The sequence below is a fragment of the Stegodyphus dumicola genome, chromosome 6, assembly GCF_044657685.1.
Source record: "Stegodyphus dumicola isolate Sdum_Otavi_A_Nest chromosome 6, ASM4465768v1".
Taxonomy (NCBI): Eukaryota; Metazoa; Arthropoda; class Arachnida; order Araneae; family Eresidae; genus Stegodyphus; species Stegodyphus dumicola.
The window spans coordinates 18,399,039-18,418,447 of record NC_140773.1 but is presented as its reverse complement, the minus strand read 5'-3'; the positions used below and the strand labels follow the sequence as shown (position 1 = coordinate 18,418,447).

General features: G+C 32.3%; 1 protein-coding gene across 1 annotated transcript in view; it reads right to left on the bottom strand.

Annotated features, from left to right (window-relative positions):
• The window catches only part of LOC118196147 (organic cation transporter protein-like), a 53,157-nt gene extending 34,508 nt beyond the window's left edge, over positions 1–18,649 (bottom strand). Inside the window, exon 1 of the mRNA XM_085818155.1 lies at positions 17,982–18,649. Coding sequence (XP_085674281.1) covers positions 17,982–18,347 — 366 coding nt within the window. The 5' untranslated portion in view covers positions 18,348–18,649. The remainder of the gene's footprint in view (positions 1–17,981) is intronic.
• Positions 18,650–19,409: the final 760 nt, after the last annotated feature.

Here is a 19,409-nt window from a genome sequence, read left to right as displayed (position 1 = left end):
ACAAACTCTTCGCCCTCTTTTAAAACAATGATAATACTAATAATAATAATAACAACAATTTATAATGCAAAATAGATTAAAAGAAATAATATGTTTTAAATTTTATCCCATGTTCAATTCGGAGTAAACTACATGCAAAAAAACAAAAACCAGGATTCAAATGGCAAATTTCAAGAAAAGGAGCAAACCGCACTAAAATCAAAAACGGTCCCAGGTGAATAAAAATACAAAAATCTGATTTGATAATATAAGTTATTTCTCCGGCCTTCTTAGCTTGCCTTAGCGGTGTAGTGGCCTGCACGCTTGCCACGTATTCCAGAGATCTGTAGTTTGACTCCCGGCATTGCTCATTTTTCATCCTCCCTGCTTCGATTAACTTAATAGCTCTACAGTGGCGCTCGAACTATAAAGGGTGGTGGATGATGATTCTCCACACCCAGGATTTGACGACTGTGTTCCCTAAAAATCCCAGTCACGCTTTAAAAGGGGGCGTACATAAGGTATTTCTTCCGCTTTCTTAGCAAGCCTTCGTGGTGCATAGCTCTGCACGCTGGGCGCGTATTCCAGAGGTCCTTGGTTCGAGTCCCGGAGAAGGTGTTTCTCATTTTTCATCTCTTCGGCTTCGAAATAATCTAATCTCTCTACAGTAGTATATAATAAGTGTCGACGCTCTCATTGGGGTCGCGTTGTTTTCTAGTTTTATGGATTTCCCACTGCTATTAGGTTTGAACACCAAGACTCTAAATGAATGCCGAAATAGCAGCTTCGATAAAGTGTGACGTCACAAACAGAATTAAGATTTATTTAGCTTTTATCAAAGAATCATTTATTATACGCCGTTAAATGATTTTTCTGTGTTTTTATCGAAAGGCAGCTAAATAAAGATTTTGCCGTAGAAGTAAAATGCAGTTTTGACCCTGAATGAGTCTTGAAGTCCAACGAACATGTCAGAATCATCTTCTTGAAAGTATATTTAAACTACTTGATAAAATGATAAGCGCTTTTCTAAAACAGTTAACTGATTGTATATTGACCTTTAAGTGTCATCCCTCTTGCACTTTAATCAACAATTCGATGATCTGATTTTTGAACGATAATGAGTTGAGTCTCAGTTTGCGTAACTACTGAAATTTTTCGTGGCGCCCTCGTAAACTAGCCATGGAGCCTCAAGTTGTTGTCACGCGCTGTTTGAGAACCACCAGCTAAGATTAAAAGTCTGCTGCATATGGCTAAGAGGTTTTTGAAAAGCAAATTTTTCACTTATTTAAAAAAAAAAAAATTAAATGTTTCCTGCCAGAAGTGGGAAGTTTGTTTACTTGCTATATTGAGCACTTTGCAGGAGATTGATGGAGACTTTGAAGTTTTGATATGGATAAACATTGATAACAAAAGAAGATTACTCATATCAAAACAAATGGGTACCGTAATATTCCGGGGTATAACGTGCATTTTTAATACAAAAAATGAGATCGAAGTTTGTGGGTGCTGGCTAGACGACGGGTACAAAAATAGTACATTTATAAATAAGGAAAAAGATAACCACACAAAATTTAGTACTTTGTTTCTGTTTTAAAAATGTACCTAAACGTTGTTTATTTCAAACAAACGACACACCTTACGAACTAGAAAATTCTTATTATCGAATAACATCAAAAGTTTGTCATATTCATCTTTCGTTGTAGCTTCAGGCACATCATCGATGTGTTTCATCTGCAATGTAGCTGTTACTTTGATCCATAAATAAATAATCATCTTCCGTCCATATAGATTGTTAGATAATTTTTAAACGACTCTTCATTTATGACGGGTTTAATTTCATTTCATACCGTTATTATCCACTCATGCACTATCTTGAGACTGGCATGACTCATTTTATCTCCTTTCCTAAATGTTTTTTTATCTTTTAACATTCACGTATTCCAAATCGTTTTAAATTTTCTTTGAATGGTTTATTGATTATGATTGAAGATAAAGGCTGAACTAATGGCGTTAGTACAACTGGAACAAATGCCATGTATTTATTACACTCGTTCAACAATTTCTTCGTATTGTCCGTTAGATGGGATCTGAAATTCCCAAACTAAAATACTTTCTGGATTATTTAAGGGGGCTTTTGCCAATCGTTTCTTATCCACAATTTCACACTGTTTTCGTCCAGCCATCCTTTATCGTGAATATGCCAGAAAATACTATTCCGGAAATTATATTTTGGTTTATTTACTTAGGAATAGCGGACAGTACAAAAATAACTATTAGTTTTCATTTTGTACTGTCCGCTATTTCTAAGCAGGAAAATACTACAATGAGGTAAGATATTTCGTGACCTGTTGTTTTTATGTGAACCGTTTGTATTCCTATCACATCAATTGTTTTAGTTCCTGTCATATCAAACATTACTGGAGTTCCCTCTATTTCTAATATGTGAAAGTAAATATTTTTTTGCCTTCGTAGGTCAATAACATACTTCTGGAAACTTAATAATTTGAAGGCCCGATCTTTCGGAAGTCTTTGAGAAACTTTTGGAAAACTTTTGGAAACCTTTGGCAAACTTTTCCGGTAGAACTGAATTTTTCCGTTCCATAAATCGATACAAGAATTCAAATTTGTTTAAAATTTTTCATTTTTATTTGCATTCTTTTTTGTCCACTTTAAGACAAATAAAGTTAATCCATTCTGGTCATCCATGCTAAAATTAATCCATTCTGGCAATTTTCTAGCATCCAGCATGCAATAGGTTCGTCTAGATAAACCATTTTGTTACTTCTTTCTACATTTATCATTGGTATATTAATTACTGTTATTTCAGTTTTCTTCCACTGTTCCACTTACGTATGAAGCTTTCACCACCAACACCAAACATTCTTGCTACAGCACGATTTCCATTTTCTTTAGCAAAGTTCAATGACTTTGGATTTAAAATATGCATGGTGTTTGTTTCGTTTAGCAACAGTTCTGAAAGGAACACTAGATAAACTGTATTTCACATATTACAAGCTTTCGATATTCTATTACAAGCTTTTGATGTTCACTTCAAAATCATGCCTTCAAAAGCCTACAGAATGAACTCAAAGAAAATGATGCTTAATAATAAAGCTATAAAGATAATAATAACCAAAAAAAAAAATCTGAAATGTTTCAGATTTTAAATTACGTCCAAAGGGGCGTTTTTTAACATTTTGTGTGTTACCTTTCTTTATTAAATATCATGTTCCTCGCACTTAAACCATAAGATCCAGTGCAACAGCAATATCGCAAAATAGTTTTAAAACGAGCATATCTTTAGAATTTCCGATACAGAGACTCACGCGCTGGAGATAAAAATGTTTTTTCTGCACAACGTTGCCATTGCTCGCTTTGAAATCCTTGAGTTTGTTAATCAAAAATTCGTCAAAGTTTTAAAAAATAGGAAATCGATCATAAAACAAATTTCAAATTTCAAATTTGGTCATCCACATGCTCATATTCGTTGGAGGATTACGTTATTCAAAATTCGATGACTCTATGTACCGTTGTTTTATCACAATACGAGAAATATACATACATTTATGCAGATTTCTCATTATTTAATTTCTTCAAATATAATGCAGGACTCTAACATTTTGTGGCAACAGTTTGAAAAGTGAACCGACATTTATGAGTCCGACGCAAAATGCCAAAACGAAACTAATAGTCCTTCGGGATTCAAATCCCTTTGGACTAAAAACAATCTGAAATGTTTTAGATTTTAAATTAAGTCCAAAGGGGCGTTTTTTAACGTTTTGTTTGTTACCTTTATTTATTAAATATCATGTTCTTTGCACTTAAACCATAACATTTAGTTCAATAGCAAGGTCGCAAAATAATTTTAAAAGCCTATCTTTAGAATTTCCGATACACAGTTCGACACGCTGGAGATAAAAAGTTTTTTTTTCACCCCCCCCCCGTACAGTTTTGCCATTGTTCGCTTTTAAATCGTTAAGTTTTGTTACTCAAAAATTCGTTAAAGTTTTACAAAATATGAAATCGATCATAAAACAAATTCCTAATTTCAAATTTGGGATTTCAAATGCCCATAATCGCAGTAGGATTACGTCACTCAAAATTGGATGGCTCTAGATACCGTTGTTTTATCACAATGCGAGAAATAGACATACATTTATGCAGATTTTCCATTATTTAATTTGTTCAAATATAATGCAGGACTCTAACATTTTGTGGCAACAGTTTGAGAAGCGAACCGACATTTATAGGAGTCCGACGCAAAATGCCAAAACGAAAGTAATAGTTCTTCGGGACTCAAATTCCTTTGGACTAAAAAGAGACGTGTTACTAGGAGTGAGGTGCAACAGCAGACTGGCAGACGAAGAGTTCAGCGAGACTGTAAGAAACCCAGTAAAAACCCTTTCGGGCAACCGTTAAAACTCAACCCTCTTAGATTTTTCTAGTTTTCTAAATTTATGATTGAATTTCTGTTAAGAGCCTTCGTTAGTGATATTATTGTAGCGTTTATTTCATTGAAATATATTCTGTATTAATTGTCTTACGAACGAAATTAGGTTACATTTTAATTGTAAAAAATCTGATGTGTACACCACATGACTTGTACGGAATATTAAATTATACGCATTTTTTCTTGCATTTTATTTAAACTTAATATTTAATTTAATTAAACCTACTTCGCCGACATCGCATAAAGCACAATAGAATAAATGCATTCTTTAAAATTCACTTTGTTTACCATAGCGACACTCTGGCGCTAGGTTCACTTAACAGTATTAGATTTCATTCATATTATAACTCAGAATGCACAATGTATACCATTTAAAGAATTATCTAATCGTTGCCATATGTTCTATTCAAATACTATAATAAAACTAGAACTATGTATAAACGAAATTAAGCAAACAAAACAAAAAAGAAACAGTTTTTCACAGACGATTGAGTATTTCTCATTTAATTAATTCAGTTCTCACTTCGCGAGAAGGCAAAAATACATAAAACTCAAAATATCTATATTAAAAATTACGAAGTGAATTTCAAACGCTTATTTCCTCGAAAAAATTCCAGAAAGGATTAAGCATGATTTAATTCGCAATAATAAATAAAAGCGTTATCTTTGTTGTTGCGAAGCTACGTTTCTCTAGATTGGCAACAAATCCACTATACTTAAATAACTTTAAAATGGCTGATAATTCTAAAAATATTACACACAGATTTACTAAAGGCATAAAATTCTTAACTAAAAGACAAAAACAACATAATTGAATCATTTTTAAAGCAAAAACTGTACAATTTACAAACATATAAGAGTAAAGAAACTGAGATCACTGAGCGGGGTAATAGAGTAGATACATATATATAAATATATTTATATACGTTTGGTGAGGCCGATTGCAACCAAAATACGAGGTGCACATCTACATGTTATAGCAGTCCTATATACAAAATTTCAACGTTCTGAGGCTACTCGTTTTTGAGTTATGCGAGATACGTACGTACGTACATACGTTCGTACAGACGCCACGAAAAATTCTCTTCAGAATTAATTTTAAATCAGTTTTATAATTTTTTTTTTGGAGGAAACGAGTCTTTTATTCTGCCCTTACGCACAGATATCACGCAAAAACATCGTTAAATTGCAATCGATAGCGGTCAAAATGGATATTTTCGTTGAAATATGCTGCCTGAAACTTTTCGCGATTAAAATACTTCCTTTTTACTTCATACAAGGAAGTAAAAATAGAGTCTTATAAAATGCACAGTTAATTGTAAACGTAAATTAAATGAAAATAATTTTTAATTTTATATTATAGAAAGATATAAAACATCACGTGCAATAAAATTTTTAAAAAATGAACGTCATATTCATGTTTTGGATGAAACTGTTGTTTTGGTTGCCACCAGATAGTTTCTGCAGTATTTAAGCATTGATCCGGAAGAAAGGCGTGATTGGTTGCTACCATTTGAAAGTGAACCTCAATTATTGAGTAATGGCAGCCTGAGCATGATAAGAAATGAAAACACAATGATATGACCACTTAATGAGACTTTTTGCGCTCCTTGCACCACTGTAAATTTTTAAATGATTTTGAAGAGTTTTAAAGAACAGAATAATTATAAGCTGTGGAAAAAAAACTTCTGAACATAGAATCTTACAAGATTGGGTCCACAGGTTAGTATCTAAGCGACAGAATCAAATTTAAAAGTTCCAACTAATATTTAATGCGTATAACAGGGATAATTCTTCTCGACAAATAAAAATATTTCCATAGACAAAACTTTATCAGTGACTCATAAATGATAATATGAAAACGGAATCAGTTAACCGGTAAGTAAAAATCTGTCACAATAAAAAGGATAGCCAAGCAGATCTTGCTAACAATGAAAAGGAAGTGCTCGGTGAGTAAAAAGAAAACTTCTGATGAGGACACTATGAAGTGAAAATTCCCTGGTTGTGTGACTCCAAATAACGACACTTGGATAAGCGATAAATCATTCTTTATTCTAGATGAGCAGCTCTTTTTATACAGAGGTAGGCCCCACTTGGTGATGGAAAATAAATGCAATAGGATTAACAGTTACTTGGGCATCATAGAGGTTCCTCCGCAGAAGCAAACACCGAAGAAGAAGCAGGAGCAAGCCTGGTACGAAATCATAACCCGTTTTAAAGTCTACGTGATGCGGGCTGTGCCAAGCATTAGCATAATTTTCGCGACACATTACATCACTTCCATGTACGGCCTATTAAATTACGCACAATTTTTTTTATGCATTTTATTTCCTCCAATTTCATTACAGTATTTCTCATTCAAATAATTCAGCTCTTACTTCGCTGCAAGGCAGAAATGCATAGAAAATATAAAAAATGGACAGAAAAGTATAAAACATCAAATACAGTTAAAAACATCTAGAGATATTAGGTATATTTTGGAAGCAGGCAAGATGAAAAATTAGCAACGCCTTCGCCGGGAATCGAACCGCGGACCTCTGAAATACCGGCTCAGCGTGCAGAACTACGATGGCACGCTAGGAAAGCGGGAGATATACCTTATATACACTGGTGCAAACAACAGGTGTTCTTTTTGGCATAACTCCACGAGAAATCATCTAAGAGACATGAAATTCAGAATTAAGAGACAGCATTTTGTATTTAAGCGATGACGAAAGCATAATTGCTCTAAAAATGAATACAATGCATACAGTATGGAATCAAACAAAAGCAGGCTTTATAGAACTCATGGTAAGGTTACACATGATTGTCTGTACAAGAGGAAGAACAACAAGCAGGTGTTCCTAAGTATGGGATATGCCCTCCCCATACTGCAATGGTTGCTTCGAACGGTCTCTCCATACTCAGCACCAGATTTTCCAACAAATCTTGAGGTGAGAGTGCCCATTCCTCAATCAGCATCTGTTTCAGTTGTTGCGTGTTTCCCGGAGGATATAATCGTGTCACAAGCGTCTCCCCAAAGCATCCCATACATGTTCTATGGGGTTTAAATCAAGGGAGCACGCTGGCCGATCCATTCGAGTGATATCTTCACTTTTCAGTAGCTTCTGAACAGCAAGAGTCCGGTGTGGCCGTGCATTGTCATCCATAAAAATGAAGTCTGATCCAATGGCACCTCGCAACAGACGCACATGGGAAAGGATCACCTCCTGACAATAGCGATCTCCGGTTACAGACCCTCTGTCGAAAACGTGGAGCTATGTCCGCCCGTTCAGCATAATGCCTCTCCAGACGAGATCTTCAGAACAGCGTAACGGTCTCTTTCCGTAATGTTATTGAGATTAAACCGCGTCCCGACCTCTCTCCAAATCAATTTGTGTTGAGAATCGCTGGTGGTACTAAAACGATTCTCATCCGTAAGGAGGATACGACTCCATTGATGAGATGCCCAGTTTTTGCGCTCCTTGCACCACTGTAAACGGTGATGCCAACTTTCAAACGGATGCAGCGTTCAGAACCACAGGCGCATAGGCCACCTTTGTGAAAGTTTTTGGACAGAGTAAACCACGACAATGGTTGAGCTGTGGCGCTTGCTGACTGGTTTCGGACTCTTTTCGTCTGCAGGACTATATATCGGTTATTTGCTGCAGTTGTTTTCCTGGGAAGGCCACCACCAACCTTTCTAACAGTTGTACCTATGGTATGGAAGGCTTTCTAAACGTGCGAAACGCCACTTTGTTGATTCCGAACTCTTCAGCTATACTGGTCACACTTCGCCCCGCCAATATTTCACGAAAGAACTCCTTGTATTTGCAGCGAATGTCTTTAATTGCATCTCCATCCTTCCTTTTATGGTAATCTCGAGTTGAGCGCGCCGACCGTACGCGTTTTGCGTACGCTCACGTAGCTTGTGACCTTTTTTTCTTGACATTTGCATATACGCATGAAATTTCTACTGAATTGTGTGTTCATTGTACTGAACGCAAGAACCCTTTTTCTACACTTTCATGGCTTTCTGATTAAAATGTACATTGTTGCTTAAGTTTTGCACACCAGTGTACTTCTCTTTTTAAAAGGTGTCTGGCGTTTTTAGGGGGCCCACTCGCCAAATCCGGGGTGTGGAGAATCCTCATCCAACACCCTTTTAGTTCGGATGCCACTGTTGAGGCATTAGGAATTTTTGGAAGCAAGAGAGATTGAAAAATTAGCAAACGCCTTCGCCGAGAATCGAACCGTGGACCTCTGGAACAGCGGCTCGGCGTGCAAAACCACTATACCACGAAAGCACGCTAGGAAAGTGAGATATATACCTAGAAAACTATCAAATTATAGAAACTATTCATATAAACTAAATTATAGATATTATAAAATTAAAATTATAGAATTAAATTATAGAACTAAATTATAAACTAAATTATAGGAACTATTGATCATAGAAACTATTAAAGTTGGTGCACAAACTGACATACTTCATTACTCTTCTAAATTTCAAATGTACACATATGGCGGCATCGTTAGGGTTAACACCACTTTTAAATTGTTGATAATTGTATAATGATCGCATTCTGATTAACTAAAAGCATAAAAAATATGAGCAATATAAGTCATCACTTTTAAGACAAAAAAGGTATAATTTACTAACATATAAGAATAACAGAACTGAACTCACCGAAATAGATAGCAGAGTGGAAATATATACAAGGTGTCCCGTAAGTGTTGCGACAAACTTCTGGAGGAGTTAGGGCACGTCATAAGGATTGAGAACTGCATAGGAACCCATGGCCCACCCAAGTAGCACATGACGTGGCAAAGCCGTTGCAAACTGGTTCGAGAGGTTGCAAAGCGGTCATAGTAACTTTTACGACCTCTTTACAATACAGCGAAGACGCAAAATATTTCCCGTTGCATCTTGGGAACTTTTCGACGTCACTAAAACGTCATTATATGAACACTTTTAAACGTGGTCGTTTATGCAGTTTTTTCATAGTTCATCAGCGTTACTTTTAGAATGAAAAGAGACTAAATCTGCCCTTTCAAGAATCTGAAGTCTTCATAAGATTTATTTTGCAATGTTTCATTACTTTATTTCATCTAAATGTACGGTAGTTTCATCTAATGAAATATAAATTTAATATAAATACTTTTGAATTATTAAATTTAATTAGTACTAAAAATGTGTGCTAAATTATTGTTCAAAATTTTTCTTAAATAATTAATACTTAAAATATTTTTCATAAAAATTTGATTTTAAAATGTTTTGGTATAATTTTTATGAAAAATATTTTAAAATCAAACTAATCTATAAAGTAAGTTATTAAGTTATGCATTTTATATATTTTAAAAAATCCTATTTCCGAAATCAATACAAATCTCATGTTAGTAATTATTTCACTACTGAAATATGGCTTTATTTATTATTTTTCAAGTAAGGACCAATTTATTTGAATTAATATGCTGACATAATATGAAACATTTTACCACATATAGTGCAAAAAGTACAATTTTCGATATGATTGTGAGTGAAGATGTGTTCACGAATAAAAATGCGGCTATTTTAAGAATTCCGAGAAAATGTCCAATGTTAAAAGAAGGTGTATATCCATGCATATTTAACGACTGTCGAATATATATGACGGAACACTCACCGACAGTGAGGAGAAGCAGAACAGAAAAAATTAATGGATAAAAGAAAGAAATATTAACAATTTTTATGGATTTGATAAATTACTAATAAATGTTTACATAAAAGTTAGAGAAATTGTGAACAAAAATACGAAATTTATTACCTATAAAAATTCTGATGAACTGTTTGTCATGTTTTTATGTTTTTGTCCATCTCCATGCATTAAAAATGCTTGGTTTAATCCTCGTATACGGTACACTCGGGTTTGGCAACATTGACATTACAAATGTTTTAGCAAATCCGATAAATGTTTTTTTAAAATGTAATCTTGTGAACATTGTTTGTAATTCTATTCAGTTGAAATAATTCTTCTAAGCCAGTTAAAAAAAATTTATTAAATTATCAGAAGAACCGTCAAAGGATTTAATGCAGTCGTATAAATCGCTAAAAGTTACACTGCATTGGTTCTTCGACCGTTGACATTCCATATATATTATTTACTGGATGTTTATATAAAGGAACATCTCGAGATTTGCGCGCTTTGGCTAGCTGCCAAATTCGAACATGGTGTTAACTGAGCAATAATTTGAGACTTCATTTTATTTTCGTGAATTTTTTCTTCACGGTTTTCTAATTCACCGTCGGAATTAAATACTGGAGAGCTTCAATACAGAAAGAGGACATATATACAGGAATATAATGATGGCCAGTTTATTTTAAAGCAACTGAAATTGTTCGAAAACTCTGAGAAATGTGGTACAGCAGTTATCTGATGGCATTTGAATACACTTTATGTATAAAATCTACGTCATGTTATGAAGCGGTTCTTTCAAGTAATTTGGTAAAGATGCCATCCGGCATTTGAAAAGACTGACTTCATGTTTGAAATTGAATCAAACAATAACTGATATAAATAATATTACTTAAATTAAAAGTAAATGTAATGCACCGTCAATCAAAGAACGCACTGTGAATCTTCTCGTTGTTCTCTCCCTATCTACTTATTTTAACTGCCTTCAGCGAGTGAAGACTCATAGCTGTGAGCTCCTGTTTGGAAGCCTCTGAATTGAGGAGAAATCATCGTGGGAATGCCGAATTTGTGCTTACTTTATTTGCGAATACTTGTTCTACAAGACGACCCCAAAATTTCGAATTTTGGATACATAGTTTAGAAAATATCGGATGCAACGTGCTACAATGCTAATCGTCGGTACAGTGAAATAGTGTTCTCTTTTAGTATTTTCTGTGTTTCCGGTGATTAAAATTATGTAGTGGTATTCTTCAATCTTCCGTGGTGCCAGTGGTGCAATATTTGGATACATGGGATTATCATTGTGCTTCGGTTATAACGTTTTAAGTGCTATATCGTATATCATTCATATTATTCTATTATTGTGTTCATAGAGAAAGGCTGGTGCACAGAATTAATTCATATACAACCAAAAATAACGAACAACGGCAGGGTACTTTCTGGTTTTGCTGTAAATGCAATCAATGCAGAAGAAACAACAACTCAAGCTGTTATGGTATGCTCATTAGTTTCAAAATGCAAAGAAATTATTGGACTGGTACCAGTACTTAATATGAGTGCTGATTAGATACTATATGTAATAACAAGAAATCAATACATTAAAATTAATAATAATTCACGTTCTATAGTATGTTGTCTTTTGTACATTATGCAAAAAATGTTAAAGATTTTAAACAATGTATGAAATGATTATGCTAATCTGAATTTATCCTAAAATGCAGAAATTAAAAATTTGTATATCCATCCGCACATATTCGAAAAAATAGTTTTAAGGAAACATTAGCATTAGTATGAAATATTGTAATCTATAATTATGTGATATTTAATTGTGTAATATTAAAAACACAACATTTTTATTGGTTGCAAATTGCAGTTTTATTACTTTTCGTTTGGTATCTGTTCTTCCAAATCCTGTGTAATTCGCGCTTTTTTAAATATTGCCGTTATGTATGTTTATTAGATTATCTCAATAAATGAATGTTGGAAATTAGGTTTTACTTTTTATTAAATTTAAGTATATTCTATTTTCTTCGCTTACTTTTTATGTGGTTGTGATAACAAAGAAATTCATAATAAAAGGAAACAAAAAGTTTCCTCGTGTGCTATTTAACGAAGAGCTTACTTTAATGTATTTAGATGACTATGGTATGACATCATAATTAAATTATCGTAAATTATAGATATTGTAATATCTTGTTATTTAATAAATAAATATAATTATTGTTGAAGTGGCAACGCCATATTTGTATCAAACCGTTACTCAGCAACGAGAGATATTGTTTTAAAAAGATTTTGTATTCTGAAGATTTTGCGGTGCTACTTTGGTAGACGGTTGCACGGATTTTTGGAGATTTACGTTGGCGCAATTGTTGGCGCGATTTCTACAAACGTCAGCCATCTTGAAAAACGCTGTTTTTACGCATAGTAAAGTATTCGAAACTTAAAAAAAAAAAAAATAAATAAATAAATATCGTTAGAAATAATGGATTAATTTTTTTGTTGAAAATGTCGTTTTTTAAGATGGCAGGCAAGTGTAAATAAATACATTTACTATGAGTATAAAATACTAAAGTAAGGTTATTATTACTTTCATATAGCAAAGAAGAGAATAAAAACACAATGCTATAAAAACATTGTGCCAACGTTTAATTAGATTAAAATATTACTGAAATTGAATATCGAAATAAAAAACATCATCCAACATTTAAAAGAATTAGAATATTATTAAATTTAAATACTTTAAAATACGTTATATATAATATAATATATATATATATATATATATTATATAGAATAAATACATTTACTACGAGTATAAAATACTAAAGAAAGGTTAAATTATTACTTTCATATAGCATAGAAATAGAATAAAAATACCACTATAAAAACATTGCGCCAACGTTTAATTGGATTAAAATATTACGTAAATTGAATATCGAATTAAAAACCATCATACCAACGTTTAAAAGAATTAAAATATTACTTAAATTAAATACTTTAAAATAAGTAAATAAGAACGCTTCGTACACTAGAGCTAAAATGACAGCAATTAGTTTATTGTTGGTAAAAAAGGAGGAATGTCTAATAATTTTCTTACCGTTACAGCGGTTATTTCTTCCAACATGACCACAATATCATATACGGCCGTCTCAGAATCGGCTCTTCTAACGGTCTTCATCTGTGATCTACATTTTCGCACTTCATTGAAGAAACAATTAGCGACGTTTCTTTCAAAAATTTAAAATAAATTTCCTCTGACCCTTGTAAGAATTTATAAATAAATCTTTGATTAGGAAAGCCAGGCTGGCGAAAATAAAGTCTCAAAGGACAATTTTTTGATTCCGAAACCAAAAATTCTTGGTACTTATCAAAAACAACATTCATCTTTGAAGGAGACATTTTTGAAGGAATTCGAAAATATGAATTGTATTTTAATATTTAACAGCCATGAATAATGTTTAAAACATAAGATTAAATTTATAGATATTAAAACCAATTACTTTTAAAGTAAGGTGACGTCACTGATTACATCATCCACAGCATAAAATTTCATAAAATATGATAAAGAATAAAATTTTTATTTCAAATAAAAATGCAAAATTAAATTGATTTTTAATATTTAGAAGCCATAAATAATATTTAAAACACGGAATTTATGCATAATAACACGCATTATTTTTTAAATAAAATGTCAACAAAATATCGGTTACCATAAATAACTTATCCAGCAAGTCGTATTACTCGCCAAAAGAAAAACTGCCGAAAATTTCCCAAAATCCGTGCAACCGTCTACCAAAGTAGCACCGATTTTGCCAGCTAGGAGTACTATTAAAATTTTGCCACTTAAGAATTGTATGAAATTTGTCTATCACCGTGAACTAGAAATAAAATATATGTTCTACTAAGAAGATTGTCTGTTTTGTAAATTGCTGCAAAATACATTACAATATATTAGAGACACCTTTGCAGCGGTTGAAAAACAGTGGAGTTTCGTGGATATCTGGCCGTCTTAAAGACGACATATTGCAACGTTTTTGCAACATGACCCGCAACGAGTTTGCAACGTCATTAAGACGTTGCAGTGCTACTTGGGCAGAAACGTCCTTGTACGGCGCGAGGGGGTGCTGTAGAGGAGAATGCTTTCCAGAACACATCATTACAATAAGTGAGGGTAGCCTCATTCGAGCGGTAAGTATCATGCGAAGAGCATGGAACGCTATACGAATCGGGAGCTTGCAGGCATGCATTTAGTGTATGGAATAGCTGAGGTTAACGGACGAACCGCTGCACGCATTTATTGAGAACGCTTCTCCGACAGACACCAGTCATACCACAGTTTCACGTCTGCATCAAAATTTGTGCCAATACGGGTCAAATACTGGCAATTCCAACAACTAATTCAGAACAACCACAGTACTCGCTATATATGATGTTACCACAGCTCCCTCATTTGCGCATAAATGATGCGCAATGCTACACAATATGCATAGCCCTTGCTATCCCTAACTGAATGGCACTTCAATGTACGTTTCTCGCATTGTGATAAAACAACGGTAGCCATCAAGTTTTGAATAACGTAATCCTCCTGTGATTACGGCCATGTGGAAGCCCAGCTTTGAAATTTGGAATTTGTTTTATTATCGATTTCACATTTTGTAAAACTTTAACGAATTTTCTATTAATAATTATAAAAAGAAGGCACTGGGATAAAAGATTAATTTACGAATTTCTAACTGCATTATTCATTAGAGAAAAAAATCTCGTTTTCCTCAAATAATGTTATGAGAGATTAACACAACGTTTGTTGATTATCCGATCTGAAACTGAAAGTGACACCCGCTGAATTTACGTGATAAAAATTTCCGGAAAGTTTTAAAGGAAGCAGATATATCAATCAGATAAATGCAAACCTAAACACGCTTTATTTATATACACTGGTGGTTGTTGAAAGCCGAATTCAAAAGCAGCTATAAGTAAAATGTTGCGCATGGTTATTATTATATCTTAGTTTATAAAAGGAGTGCTAGTATTATTCGTGCAAAAACATTTTTAAGTATACTTGTATAGTATATATTAGTGTGAGAAATGAAAGAAAATCGATTTATTAATCTAGGAAATAAAATTATTAAAACTGCATGCTTTCGCTGTGCATAGAATGATCAGACGCACAGAATTTATCAGTATAGTACTGATTTCAAAGATTGTATTCAAGTTTAAAATATTTATTAAATTTTACAATTATACCAATTAGACGAAAACAAAGACGTGCAATTACTTACAACGTATTCTCACACTATAAGATCCAAAAAGCCATAGGTTGAGTCCGCTCTAGAACTTCGTCTTTTCCATACTCTATAAATGCTATAAACATGTACTTTGCAAAATAATACCTTCCACGCTACATTCAACACTGCCATACATGTGGTACATTTTAGAGCTGCTTTGGCTCGACCAGTAACCAAGCGGTGTTTTCAGTGGTGGTTTTTCCATGTAGAACGTGGATACGAGGCAGTTTCCCGTGAAATGTCCTCCACGAAAGCATCAAGTCTTATGTCAGATAACCCTTGAGTTGCATTGCCTTAATCAATTAACATAGACTAATGTAATGCTATTCGTAAAGTATTATTTGACGTTAAGACGTTAATTTTGATTTTTTAGTGGACAATATTTCAATTCAGATCCGTATATATATATATATATATATATATATATATCCGCTTTATTGGACAAGATAATTTTATGTAAACAATGGGAAGCATTAATATTAACATTTCTTCCTTCAATATTTTAATTACTCACAAATTCGGTATGAAAAAGATTATTTTGAATAACTGTCCGATATCCAAATGCTTAGATTTAAAAATTTGCAAGAGCAAAAATTCTCAGAGAAAATAAAATTTAGCAAAAATAGTGGATAATGATCCATAAAACCGCAACAAATAATCTACCCATTACTAGTTACGTGAAGCAATGAGAGTTGAGATTTACAACAAGACAGACAAAAATTTACTTTTAAATGAATTTCAAAAATATCTCAACACTTTTTAATCGATGTCGATTTATACTGAAGTATTTATAGTTTAAAAATGTCACTCTCATTTTTACGTGTTTAAGAGCTTTTTGCTATTGTTGTGACATATTTCTCTTCCAGATATACACTTTAGTTATTATTTTAATATTCTTTTGCTTTATTTCATTAAAATTATTAAAATAATAATATTTTGTATACTTTATTTAGCTCCAACCAATATCCGCATTTAAAGAAAATGTGTCTTATTACATACTCTTTGATTATTTGCATTCAGAACAACACATATTATTATGACTGAAATTTTAAGATTTGTAATTATTTTAAATAAATTATTTCAATTTTATAAACGTATGTAATATGTGTCCTTAGCAAAGGCATGATAATCATTGGAAATTAGGTAAAACTATAACTTTAGAATGAGAGATATTCCACACATATTGTTACTTGAGAGATAGATGCAACAAAAGTATTAGGCTTTACACATTTTATAAAATATTTACCTTAATTAACGACTTAAAATTCAAACTTTCTGCATCACTGTATTTTAAAAAAACCTTAGAATAAATAATATAAACAAGATTTTAGCTCAATATTTTCCATTCTTATTGCTGTAGATACATTACATCTTTTAACACAAATTAAAAATCTACTGACTAATAAGTTTAATTAATAAGACTAACTAAGAAAATAAATACTTCATTAATTATCAGAATTATTTCCATGCTTGTAATATTTCATAAAATTATTTTCACATAAATTAAATGCCATATACAATCATTTTATGTTTTCAGTATACTTTTGTTATGAAGAAAACGAAGATTCCTAGAATGCAAATTACAGAATCCAAATTAATATTATTCTTGTTGCAGCATTTTCTTCTTTGCTTTCTAGCAATTCAATTTCAAATTCTTAAGGAAAATGCTAATATTAAAAAAAAAAAAAAAAACTTCTGTTTAGGCTAATTAATATTAATTAAAATACATTAGGTCAATTCATAAATGTACTAAAGATTTACTTTTTAAATTTTTATATAAAATTCATCAACATTTTACTTCATTAAGTGATGCTTAGTTTTCTTTAAAAAATTATACCAATTTTATGAACTTAGTCAACGTTCTGCCTCCAAAAATACATTGGTTGAACAATTATCGAAATAACAGCTTATTAAATGATAGTAGAGAACAAAATTTGTTTTTTGTACCTTTTCTACTTCACGTAATACAAATTTTAGTCTCAAACTATTCGAGCGTATTTTACGCATGTCAATTAATAAATAATACATTTCTAAATAATTAAAATGAAAAAGAGCATTTTGAAATAGCATATGGGCATTTAGATTACAGATACAAGTGATAAGAAATAATTTTAATACTTATTTCTTAATTACTAATTAATACTTTAAACAAACCACTATGAATTACGAATAAGCTTAATTAAAGTAAATTGCATCTAAATATTTAATGAAATAAAAGTAAATAGAATAAAAATTACTAGAAACAAAGAACAGAAACAGAATTTTTTACGATTGTTTATAGAGAACTGCTTTATCGTATGAGAGAATAACTCAGCATTTTCGTTTCAGTGGCGTAACAAACAACTTGAAATGAAAATGCAATCCACGCCTTCAGTTTAAAATAATACATGCAAATTTTGTACACGGTCCCTTTTATATAGCAGCTGCAACAGGGTAAAGCTTTTACTCCTCACCATTACCGGTTTACAAGACGTAGAAATTAATTTATTTGGATTTTTACAGAAGTAAATTTTTCCGAATATATTTCTGTCAACGAATTATGTGTGCAAATGTTTTAGCTTTCAAATCTTATAGTGTTGATTTCAAGTAGCATTTAATTCAATATAAACTTACCTCTGTAGCAACTGTTGATTCGTAGTCGGTTTTATCATATTGCCAACCTTGAGAACATGGCTTTGTAGCTGTATCATTAGGCACAGTGTAGATTCCATTAGACAAAAACTCAGTGTAATTTACATCATACATACGACAACATGGATCGCCCGGAGGACTAATTAGAGATCTTTGAGCAGAAATGCTTAAATTAGACGAAGCTACTTCTGGAACATAACACCAGTGATCAGGGACTGATACCATGAACATAATATTCATGGTAAACCATGGAAGTAAGGAAGCTGCAGGGACTAAGAAAATTAAAATCAAATGCTTTTGGTATTTCCCGTAATCTCCGACATCTAGCAGTAAGTCTTCAAATTCCATTGTGTTTTAGTTTCGGAAGGTTTCCACACTAAATCTGATGAATACACAATTAGGATCTTCAGACGTAAATAATAGTTTAATTCATCTGCTTATAAGTCACGAATAGTAGCATGCGGTAAAATGTCTTGTTAATGCAGCTAAGCTTAGTTTAAAATTCAAAAAACTCACTGAAAGTGTGATCATAGTTGCGGAAAAATGGCCCAGACGGTTTATTAATGTTTTTATAGCTGCTGGTAATCAGTTATATCCTCTTCCCTTTCACAATTTTCCCTGCCAGCTGTAACAAATAAACTTGCTGAATAAAACTCTCTTTTGAGCTTTTAACATCACGAGAGAGAGATTTTTTTTCTCTGCTGTTCAAAGTGCGCGACCTTGTAAGCATATTCATTCACTCTTCCTATCAAAAGACTGCCTCTCAAACACATTCTGAAATGTGCTCGCAATGTTCTAAAGAAGAATGGAAAAGTCATGGGAAATGAATGAAAATAAATGCTATATCAGTAACACAATATATGGAATATATGCATAATATTTGAAGAAGGCGACAGAGTGAAATATAGAAACTGGTTGGTTCTAGTTAGCTTTCATTTATTTTTTTAACTTTTGTATATGCAGAAATTAATGAAACTCATTCATATGCAGTTTTCCTCTCTTTATTACACTCTCATTGCATAATTTTGTTTCTTTCAACACTGATTATGCGCAAAAGAATGCATCCTCATATATTTTTTTTAAATATAAACTTTTATGAAGCCTATTTTCCTTCCCATCCAAACACAATAATGAACATGTAAGATACGGCATCCTTGAAATTATTAATTAATATATAATAATTATATGATTTATAGTAAAATATATTTATAACAAAAATTCTCTAACCTCTTTATAATTACTTATTTTATTACGTGTAATAATGTTATCTAGCCCGATTTATCCGACTAATTAATCCCGAATAACAATTTTTCGGATAATCTATGATTAGTCCTGCATTTACAGAAAACATTCCAAAAAAATATTTACTTAAATATGTTTTTTTTTGTTTTCAAAATATAAACACTCATG